The sequence below is a fragment of the Priapulus caudatus genome, unplaced genomic scaffold, assembly GCF_000485595.1.
Source record: "Priapulus caudatus unplaced genomic scaffold, Priapulus_caudatus-5.0.1 Scaffold2574, whole genome shotgun sequence".
Lineage (NCBI taxonomy): Eukaryota > Metazoa > Priapulida > Priapulimorpha > Priapulimorphida > Priapulidae > Priapulus > Priapulus caudatus.
Window position 1 is genome coordinate 578 of NW_014579635.1, and position 11,212 is coordinate 11,789.

The 11,212-nt window shown below is 49.9% G+C and overlaps 1 protein-coding gene across 1 annotated transcript in view; it reads right to left on the reverse strand.

The window, feature by feature from the left end:
- Positions 1-4,347: 4,347 nt before the first annotated feature.
- LOC106818842 (CDK5 and ABL1 enzyme substrate 1-like) overlaps positions 4,348-11,212 on the reverse strand; it is a 9,196-nt gene continuing 2,331 nt past the window's right edge. The window contains exons 2-3 of the mRNA XM_014823514.1: positions 7,036-7,215; positions 4,348-5,975 (exon numbers count right to left, since the gene is read on the reverse strand). Of these exons, the coding sequence (XP_014679000.1) occupies positions 5,104-5,975; positions 7,036-7,215 (1,052 nt within the window). The 3' untranslated portion in view covers positions 4,348-5,103. The remainder of the gene's footprint in view (positions 5,976-7,035; positions 7,216-11,212) is intronic.

The following is an 11,212-nucleotide window of genomic DNA, read 5'->3' on the forward strand; positions in this document are numbered from 1 at the left end:
TTCGCGGATCATTGCGTATAATTAGCCTATGCAGTGGGCATGACGCGAGCCGTGCAATATACAGCCTTAATTAATTAGGTTAATCGTGGGTCAATTAACTCGAACGCCGTTGATTTATTAGCTAAGACATGTATCATTATGCATGTAGAATTCAGAAACGTAGCTCATATAGAGCGCGAGATATGGATAGTGTAAATACCACTTTTCTACCGGCTAACCCGTACTACCAGGCTTTATTAGCCTATGGGGCTTGGACGCGCCGTGGAATAACAGCTAATTTTAGGTGGTTAATCGGTGGGTCATTAACTCGAACTCAATTGATTATTCTAAGAAGTATCATCACGCATGTGAATTCTAGAATTATACTCGATCATTCGCGAGACATGCGATATAATGGCCTATATTGCATTGGGCCATACGCGCGTGATAAAGCGAATGTAATTAGGTTAATCGTGGCGTCAATTAACTCAAATCACAGCTGATATTCTAAGACAGTGTATATTATTGCATGTAGAATTCTGAAACCGTATTCTCCATATAGATTTTCGCGAGATCTGATAGGTAGTACACTGGTTCTAGCGGCTAAAAACCCGTACTACAGGCCTGTATAAGCTAAATGGGCGTCGCGCGTGCATATTTGCTAATTAATTAGGTTAATCGTGGCCGTCAATAACTCGAACTGCACAGTGATTATAGCCTAAGATATGTTCATTATGCATGTGGACATTCTAGAAACGTAAGTTCATTACAGATCGCCGAGATATGATCGTAAATTACATTTTTCTACAAACCCGTACTACAGGTCCTGTTATAGACCAATGGGTCTTTGACCGGCGTGCAATATTTGCCTAATATAATATAGTAATTCGTGGGTCAATGTAACTCGAAACTACACAGTGATTATAGCTAAGACATGTATCATATGCAAGTAGAAATTTCTACAAACTAACTTATATAGATCGCGAGATATGATAGTAAATACACGTTTCTACGCTAAACCCGTACCTACACGGCCTGTTATAAGCCTAATGGGCTTGACGCCGCGCGTTGCAGTATTTGCTAATATAAATGTAGGTTAATCGTGGGTCAAGTTAACTCGAACATCACAGTGATTAAATAGCTAAGACATCGTACATTATGGCTGTAGAAAGTCTAGAAACGTAACTTACTAGTAGAATCGCGAGATATGATAGGGTAATAACTTTTCTAACGGCTAAACCGTACTACAGGCCTGTATAAGGACTAAATGGCTGACCGCGCGTGCATAATTTGCTAATTTAATTAGGTAATCTGCTTTGGTCAATAACTCGAAATCAGCAGTGATTTATACGCTAAGACTATGTATCTATTATGCATAGTAAGAATTCTAGAAAAGCGTAACTTATATAGATCGCGAGACGTTATGATAGGCATAAATACAGCTTTTCATCCACGGGGCTAAACCCGTATACAGGGCTCTGTATAAGGCCTAAAATGGGTTGAGCCGCGCAATGCATATTTGCTAAATTAATAAGGTTATATCGTGGCGTCAATTAACTCGAAACTCACAGTGATATTTCTATGCAGCTATCCATTAGGCCATTATGCCTATGCACTATAGCACGATTCCAAATATCACTATGCTATCACCATGCACATGCACTATGGCAACCATGCACTAATGCACTATGCACTAGTGCGGCTACAGTGGTTATGCACATGCACTATGCAGTATGCAGATATGCACAAGTGCAACTATGCGCTGATGCACTATGCAAGCATCTGCACTACAGTGTATGCAGCTATGCACTATGCCAATTATGCACTATGCCTGCACTGACGTGCTCACGACTACAGTGTATGCACTATGCACACAGTGCCCTAGCACTATGCACGCTATGCACAGCACGATGCCTAATGTACTCGGCACTATGACAGCAGTGTACTACTATGACTATCATAGCATGATGCACCATGCACTATGCACTATGCACGATAAACGGTGGTGCACTATCACTTTCTCTATGGCTATGCACCAGACACCATGCCACAATGCACCATACACCATAGCAGTACTGCACTAGGCACCATGCCCATGCACGTACAGTGCGAATGCCACTATTGCACTGATTGACTATGCACATACGTGTATGCACTATGCACTATGCATATGCATATTGCACTAATGCGCTATTCACTATGCCACTAGCAAGTGTATTGCACGATCCTAATGCGCTATGCACTATGCTACTGCACTATGCACAATGCATTACCAGTGTAGCACTATGCACTCTGTAGCTAATGCCACTACAGTGTTGTGCACTATGCACTATGCACTCCTGCACTAATGCACAATCCAGTGTATGCACTTATCAGCACTAATATCATTATGCACTCCTGCACTAGCATCTAGCAGGTGTATTTGCCTATGCACGATGCACTATGCACTATGCAAGTATGCGCTATGCACGATCGCACTATGCCCACTATGGCTAGATGCGCTCGTGCATCATGCACTCACAGTGTATGCAACTACGCATCATGCACATTCACTATGCCACTGTGCACTATGCACTACGTGTATGCAACTATGCACTGAGAGGGCGCCTCTACTCTCCTCTCTCCTCCTGCCTCTCCGCCCCACGTTCTCCCCCTCCTGCCATGCTTCCTCTTCCTCTGCCTAACCTCTCTCTCCTCCTCCTCCTCCCCACCTCATTCCTACCTCCTCCACCACCACCACCTGGCCCTCCCTACGCTACCTCTCCTCTCTAACCTCCTCATCTTTATTCTCCTCCTTCCCCTCCAGCCACCTTCTCCTCCTCCTCTACCTTCTCTTCGTCTCTAACCCTCTCCTCCTCCTCCTCACTTCTCAATCGCCCCCTCTCTCCTCACCTTCTCCCCATCCTCCTTCACACCTTCTTCCCCTCGCTCCGACGCTCCTGCCTGTACACTGTTCCAAACATGAATAATCAAACACAAGTGAGCTAAATGTCCGGGGTAATGTCCGGGGTATAATGTCGCCGGGGGTAATTGTCCGGGGTAAATGTCCGGGGTAATTGTCCGGGGGGTCAAATTCGTCGCGGGTAAAATGGTCCCTGGGGTATAATTGGTCGCGGGTAATTGTCCGGGGGGTAATTGTCCGCGGGGTAAATGTCCGGGGTAAATGGTCCCGTGGCGTATTGTCCAGGCGGATTGTCCGGGGGGTAATGGGCATGGGGAGTATTGTCGCAGGGGCAATTGTCCGGGGGTAATGTCCGTGGGTAATGTCGGGGGTAATTGTCCGGGGGTAAAGATCCTCCGGGAGGTTATTGTCCGGGGGTAAGTCCGGGGGTAAATTGGTACCGGGTACGAATGTCCGTGGGGGGTACAATGTCCGGGGGATATTGTCCGGGGGTAAGTGTCCGCGAGCGGTAAATGTTCCGGGGGGTAAATGCTCCGGGGGGTAATTGTCCGGGGGTGAGTTCTGTCCGGGGTGTTGAATGGCATGGGGGTAATTGTCCGGGGGGTGATTGTCCGGGGGGTATTTGTCCTGATACCGCGCAGATCTACACGTATCCGTATACCGCGTGTGATTGTTGATCTCTAAGCATGTAATCGTGGAGGTTGTTTACAGGCTAAAGCCAGAGTTACCATTTTCATCGTCTTTTCAGGGTTTCAAGTTGATGTGTTTTACCAGTTAAGAAGGTGCACATTGGGCGTGTTAGTATTGTAGAGTAGTACACCAGTATGTGTAGTGTGTTCATTGGTACATTTCCTTGTAACGATTATTGTGTTTGTTTTGGGCATTTTGGATTTTGAGAATAATTTTCTGGTTGATCAATGGTGTTTCCTAACTAAAAGGGGAGGAGTTGTCATGTACTGAGCTGGGTTTACAGTAATTGCCGTACAGTGTTTCTTTAACTAGTGATACACCATCTATATACGGCCATGTAAACCAGGTTTTTCAGTAACAGGCCGAAATGCTTTTGCAACAGGCCGTGGGGGAGTGCGGGCGGGGGGTTTGGGGGTACCACCCACAATTTTTTTTTAAACCTAGATGCTCTGAGATGCAATCTTGTGTATTCTGAGCTGCAGTAAAGCTGAGTAAACAAACACATTTGGATTACAGTATGGTCCTTTTTTCCAATTTGGTTTCTCCTGGTACATTCAGAGTTCACCAAAAGTTTCCAAATTATGACGATTTAGTAATTATAAGAGTTAGACAATTAAGTACGTAAATAGCGTTACTCAAAAACAAAACAATGCTTTTTGTGCACATCACATGCATACAAATATACTCAACTGATTTATTAGTAATAGCTCATAAAACACTTTCACTTAGGAGAATAATTAGAGCAAACTAAATGCAAATAAAATTATTATTTTTTTTATATATCATACTTGAGCCAATTGTAACCGGCCGAAACAGCAGAGTAGACGGTCAATTCGGCCGGTGGCCGGTTCCAAATGAGAACACTGTGTAAACTAGACGTAATAAATACGTTGTACATCCGGGTGCTCTCGGACAAATGGCAGTTTTAAAATACAGAAGTGTTTTGTGTGACATCCGTCTTCTTGGTCTTCTTTCTCCCTGCATCTCGGATAGAGAACATAATACCCAATTACCTTCACGCCTGTCTGTCAGTCACTATTTTACTCGATCATTCCAGTAAATGTGCGCACATGCACGTGCGTGTGAGCACGTGTGTGTGCGCATCTGGGTACATGCTTGCCCAACCGAAGGCATGTGCAGCATTTCTGCAGTACTTGACCATGAGCGCTAATTACACATCGCTGCATCAACGCAGCACACTATCGTTAGTACACCATGCAGGTGGCGAATTAAAAATACTTTGGGCCAAGCAACGTATTGCCATCTATGTTATTAGAAAATTTACGACAACGTAGCAGGTCAGAGGTCCCCTTCAATAATGTATGTCGTGTCTGATAAGGTAGAAGGTCGTACATCGTAGGTCGAAGGTCACATGTCATGAGTCAGGGTAAAGTGTTGCTATGTTATAAACTGTAGGTCAGACAATGGTCAGGGGTCAAGTTACAGTGGGGTCACATCTCGCGGTGCTGGGGGGGAAGGGTGTTTCACGGGATCGCATCTCGGGCCGGGCATCATGTCTCACGCGCGCGGGGTCACGTCTCGTAGAGCAGCCGCTGGTAGTGCGGCGAGACCTCGGCATCGGGCGTGTGCAGTGCGAACTTGAGCGCGACGAGCAGCGGGAACTCGTACGCGAGCAGCTCTCGCTTGTCGACGCGCATCCGATCCTCGATCGCCCCTAGCAACGCCGTCAACTGCTCGCCCTTGCAGTCGTTGAGCTTTGCCGAGAGCAGCAGTGCCGTTCCCGCGACAAACTTGCGGTTCGCCTTGTTCAGGCAGCCGAGAAGGACCGTGCGCTCGAAGTAGACGTACGCGGCGGCGACCGTGTACAAGTCCAGCCCCGCGTCGGCCGCCGTGCGCCTCACGTCTCGCTTGAGGCTGCGCAGCTTGCTGAGCGTGAGATCAATGCGCGGGTGCCTCGCCGCAAACTTGGCATTCAGCTCGGCCTTCAGCTCGCCGGGTCGAACGTAGTCGATGACAGACGCGAGGTGCGAGCAGAAGCGAAGCGTCGTGCGGTGCCGCCCCGCGATCAGCTCCGGGTTGTCGAGCCGGCTCGGATCGTAGTCGCCCGCGGGGTCGGCGGCGTCGGGGTCGGTGTCGCCCGCCGGCGCCCCCTCGTGGGACTCGCGGCGGCGGGGCACGAGGTAGGCGGCGAAGGACGCCTCGTCGTCGTCCGGAGTCGGCTCGACGCCCGCCATCGCGAGGATGTCGCTGCCGTCCATCCGCGACGTGGACGCGTGTCGGCGGCGCCCCCCCGCCGCCTCGCCCGCGGCGACCGATGCAGCGCCACCGCAGCGCACGATCACGCGCTCGCGAGCCTTGTTGTAGGAGAGCACCGAGAAGATGGAGAACGGCGCCCCCTGGGTGCGGAGGTAGACGACGCGATCGTCCTTGATGCGAGAGCGACCTGCGGGTGGGAGGAGGGGAGGAGGCGAGTTAGAAAAAACCGGAGAAATGATGGAAAAACTAAAACTGTACTAAAACTAGAAATCTACATGTATCCCCAGCGATCTAGTATGAATGAAATATCTCCGTACGAACGTATGTTGATTAGGGTTAAACTAAGTCGGCGAGTAAAGGTCAAAGACAGGTGCCAATGCGCACTTTCTCTCTCAGACGTGTAACTATACCAAATCTGGTTGCGCTAGGTCAATTAGGGGCCGAATTATAGAGCAGAAGGGAAATATGATCAATTTCAAGGTTAAGGTCAAATAAAGGTCATAGTGACCTGGTTTTGGCACGCAACACACCTTCTTCCCAAGATGTGTAACTATACTAAGTTTGGTCGCGCTAGGTCAATTAGAGGCCGAGTTATAGAGTGGAAGGAAAATATGATCAAGGTCAAGGTCAAGGTCAAGGTCAAGGTCAAATAAAGGTAGCAGTGACCTGGTTTTGGCATGCGACACATCTTCCCAAGATGTTTAACTATACTAAGTTTGGGCGCGCTAGGTCAATTAGAGGCCGAGTTATAGAGCAGAAGGAAAATATGATCAAGGTCAAATAAAGGTCGCAGTGACCTGGTTTTGGTACACGGCACACCTTCTTCCCAAGATGTGTAACTATACCAAGTTTGGTCACGCTAGGTCAATTAGGGGCCGAGTTATAGAGCGGAGGGGAAATATGATCAAGGTCAAGGCCAAGGTCAAATAAAGGTCGCAGTGACCTGGTTTTTATACGCGACACACCTTCTTCCCAAGATGTGTAAGTATATACCAAGTTTGGTCATGCTAGGTTAATTAAGGGTCGAGTTATAGAGCGGAAGGGAATGTGTCTGCGGCGGCGGCGAGCGGCTGGACAGACATGAAACCATAGTATCCCCGCCGACTTCGTCGCGGGGGAAAGAACTAACTGCTATGACCATTAAATTTAATAAAGATGATATGATAGCAGTAATAGACGACTAGTAATACATGCTAGTTGTAATAGCTGATAGTAATAAATAATAATGATGCAAGCATCACCATTACTCGGTGCTAAACCTCGTAGTTCCTTCATCGGCGAGGCAGACGATGAGCTCCAGCTGCTACTGCTCGAGTAGCGCCGCCTGCGGGAGCTTCCGTGCACTAGCTGGGGGAGGTCGTCGTTGATGGTGGAGGTGCTGCCGGAGACGGAAGCCTGTCTGAAGAGACGCTTCCTCAAGCTGACACCTGCCGGGGGGGAGGGGAAAGGAATGGTGTTATAATGTCTCATGGAGGCTCCTGTCCTGTCATCTCCCTCTCTCTCTCATTATCTCTCTCTCTCTCTCTCTCTCTCTCTCTCTCTCTCTCTCTCTCTCTCTCTCTCTCTCTCTCTAGAGGCTCCTGTCCTGTCATCTCCCTCTCTCTCTCTCTCTCTCTCTCTCTCTCTCTCTCTCTCTCTCTCTCTCTCTCTCTCTCTCTCTATCTCACTCACTCTCCCTCTGCATCTTTGCATCTCTGTCTCTCGTTCTCCCACTTTCACTTACGCCCACCCTAACCCTAACCCTTAAAAAAAATCACAGATCTATGAATTGTACAACGGTTTTAAGCAGTAATCGTTCAAATAAGGCCGAAAACACGCATGTCTGGACGCACTCCTGAAAACAAGGTACCACACTCACGTGCTGCTAACAGAACTACGACGAGCGAACCACCCGTCTCTCGCCTAAAGTAATCCGCCGCCGCGTCACGACGCAGGCAAGCAAACAGCACTTGAATTTGCAGTGCATGTGACGCGATCGCCGTCGCAGCGCAGCGTAATGTAACGAGAACATCCTTCGCGCGACACGTCGGTCGGATTACGACAAACAAGAGAACGCCTTGACCCTAAACCACGCTAGAGAGTTCTAGACTAGTTCTAGACTATATAGGTTGTTCCGTAGATCCGTCATGCAGAGTTTGTCAGCCGGACCGTCGCCAAGGGACGCCGCGCTTCCAGTCATGCAAACGTGGTGCAAAGCAGTGTAACACGGCATGCAGAGAATCCCCCGTGCATTCATGAATCAGAAGTCAGGTTAGACAGCGGTGAGAAAGCATGCACAGTGACGCCACTCCCCACCCGCACACAAACACATACACCCGCACACGCACGCACACCTCGTGCGTTCGTGCGGCTATAACGGGTGGAGCGACACGCACACACAGAGCACGCGTAAATACCAATTCATATCAGATCCTGCCTCTATATAGACGTGACCCGCGTGCTACGACCGACGAGCTACAGCTAGATCAATGAGCGCCACCTAGTGGCCACGTGCGATAATAGACCAGTAGGTGAGTGTCGTGTGCAGTATATATATATATATATGTATATATCATAGATAGATATAGATATATAGATACCTATATTGACACATTGTAGTTGTTTCCTGTGTGAGGCGAAGGAAGGTAAGCTAAACCAGTGTAGAGTAAAGCAGAAGTTAAAGCTCAGAGGTATTTGGAATAAAACGGTGGTAGGTTGGGACAGAGACAGGATCAGTCTAGGGATGGGTCAGGGGGTGGACGGCATGGGGATAAGACAGGGGTAGGGGTAGGAGCAAGAGTAGCAGCAGTGTAGGAGGAGGAAGCAGGGCTAGGGGAACATGGGAGAGAGAGTATGAGCAAGGGTACAGAGTGAGAGTTGGACAGGGGTGGTGGTAGGAGTGCGAGCAAGATTTGAAACTTGAGACCCTGAATAGGAGTTCAAGGAAGAGAGGTAGGAATAGAGGTGAGGTAGGGCAGGGGGAGGAGGGGTTGGAATAGATGAGAGGTAGGGCGGGGGGAGGAGGGGTTTAATAGAGGTGAGGTAGGGCCGGAGGAAGAGGGGTTTTAATAGAGGTGAGGTAGGGGAAGAGAGGTAGGAATAGAGGTGAGGTAGGGCAGGGGGAGGAGGGAGGTGTTTGGAATAGAGAGAGTAGGGCCGGGGGGAAGAGGGGTTTTAATAGAGGTGAGTACACTTATTATAAAAAGGGCGGGGGAGGAGGGGTTTTCATAAGAGGTGAGGTAAGGGTAAGGAGGGGTAGGAATAGAAGGTGAGGTAGGGCCGGGGGAGGAGGGGTTGGAAATAGAGGAGAGGTAGGCGGGGGAGGAGGGGTTTTCAAATAGAGGTGAGGTAGGGGAGGAGGGGTAGGAATAGAGGGTGAGGTAGGTGCATGTGGCGAGGAAAGGGTTTTTAATAGAGGTGAAGGTAGGGTGGGGGAGGAGGGGTTTTAAATAGAGCGTGAGGTAGGGGAGGAGCGAGCTAGGAATAGAGGTGAGGTAGGGCATGGGGAGGAGGGGAGTTTTGAAATAAGGAAGAGTAGGGGCCCGCGGGGAGGAGGGGGTTTATAAGAGGTGAGGTAGGCACATCAGCGGGGAGGTAAGGAATAGAGGAGAGGTAGAGCGCGGGGGAGGAGGGGTAACAATATAGAGGAGAGGTAGGGCGGCGGGGAGGAAGAATGGGAAGGTTTATTAGAGGTGACAGTAGGGCGGGGCGAGAGAGGGGCTTATATGCAGAGGTGAGGTAGGCGAAAGAGAGGCTAGGGAATAAGGTGAGGTAGGGCAAGGGGTAGGAAGGGTTTAATAGAGCGTGGAGGTAGGGTAAAGAAGAGGTAGGAATAAAGGTGAGGTATGGCGGGGGAGGAGGGGGTTTAAACAAGAGGTATGGTAGGCGGAAGAGGGTAGGAATAGAAGGTGCAGGGTACGGCAGGCGGGAGGAGGGGTTTAATAAGGTGAGGTAAGGCAGTGACGGGGGGGGGAGGGAGGGGTTTAATAGAGGTGAGGTAGGGAAAAGAGAGGTAGGAATGAAATGGTGAGGTATGCGGGGGGAGGAAGGGGGTTTAACTAGATGGTGAGGTAGGCGGAAGGGAGGTAGGAATAGCAGGGAGGTAGGGCAGGGGGAGAGGAGGCGGTTTTAATAAGAGTGAGGTAAGAGCAGGAGGGACGAGAGGGGGTTTAATAAAGGGTGAGGTAGAAAGAGGGGTAGGAAGTAAGAGGTGAGGTAGGGCAAGGGTGGACGAGGGGTTTTAATAGAGGTGAGGTAGGGCGGGGGGAGGAAGGGTTTTAAATAGAGGTTGAGGTACGACGACAACTATGTAAGAGAGGTAGGAATAAGAGGTGAGGTAGGAGCAGGGAGGAGGGGTTGGCAAATCAGAGGAGAGGTAGGGCTAAGGGGGAGGAGGGGTTTTAATAAGCGTGAGAGTAGAATAGCAGCCCGCGCTACCAACTAGCCCAAGGTGTGGTAAGGTGCAGGGGTAGGAGGGGTAGGGAATAGAGAGGTAAGGGTATAGACGGGGCGAGGGATGGTTATAATATAGAGGTGAAGGTTGGGGCCAAGGGGAGCCGGGGTTGGAATAGAGTATGAGAAGGTAGGGCAGGGAGAGGAAGGGGTAGGAAATAGAGAGAGCAAGGTAAGGCGACGAGGGAGGAGGGGGATTTAATAAGAGAGTGAGGTAAAGGCGTTGGCGAAAGGAAGAAGAGGTTTATAAGAGGTGACGGTAGGCGAACGAGAGGTTGGGAATACAGGTGAGGTAGGGCGGGGGAGGAGGGGTGGGAATAGAGGTTGAGGTTAAGAGTGGAGATGAGGAGGGATTGGAGATAGAGGTTGAGGTAGGGCAGGGGAATGATGGCTGGAATAGAGCGTAGGTAGGGCAAGGGAGGAGGGGTTTTTAATCAGAGGTGAGGTAGGGCGGATAGAGGATAGAGCAGAGGATTTAATAGAGGTGTATGGTAGGGGAAAGAGAGGTAAGGTATAGAGAGTGAGCTAGGGGCAGGGGGAAGAGGGTTTTTAAAGAGGTGAGGTGGCAGAACTAGTGCTGGCGGAGGAGGGGTTTGGAAAGAAAGGTAGGGGCGGGGGGACAAGGGTTTTAATGAGAGGTTGAGGTAGGGCGAGGGAGGAAGGGATTTTAATAGAGGTGAGGTAGGGGAAGAGAGGTGGAAATAAAGGTGAGGTAGGCAGGGCGGAGGGAGGGGTTGAATAGAGGTGAGATAGGGCGCGGGGAGGAGCGGGTTTTTCATAGAGGTGAGATAGGGGAGGAGGGGTAGAATGAGAGTGAGGTATGGAGCAGGGGAGGGGTTAACTAGCGGTGAGGCTAGGGTGGCGCGTGGACGGAGGGGTTTTAATAGAGGTGGGAGGGATAGAGGGGGAGGTAGAGGCGGAGGGGTAGGAATAGAGGTGAGGTAGGGCAGGGGGGAGGAAGGGTTTGATAGAGGAGGTAGGGCGGGGGAGAGG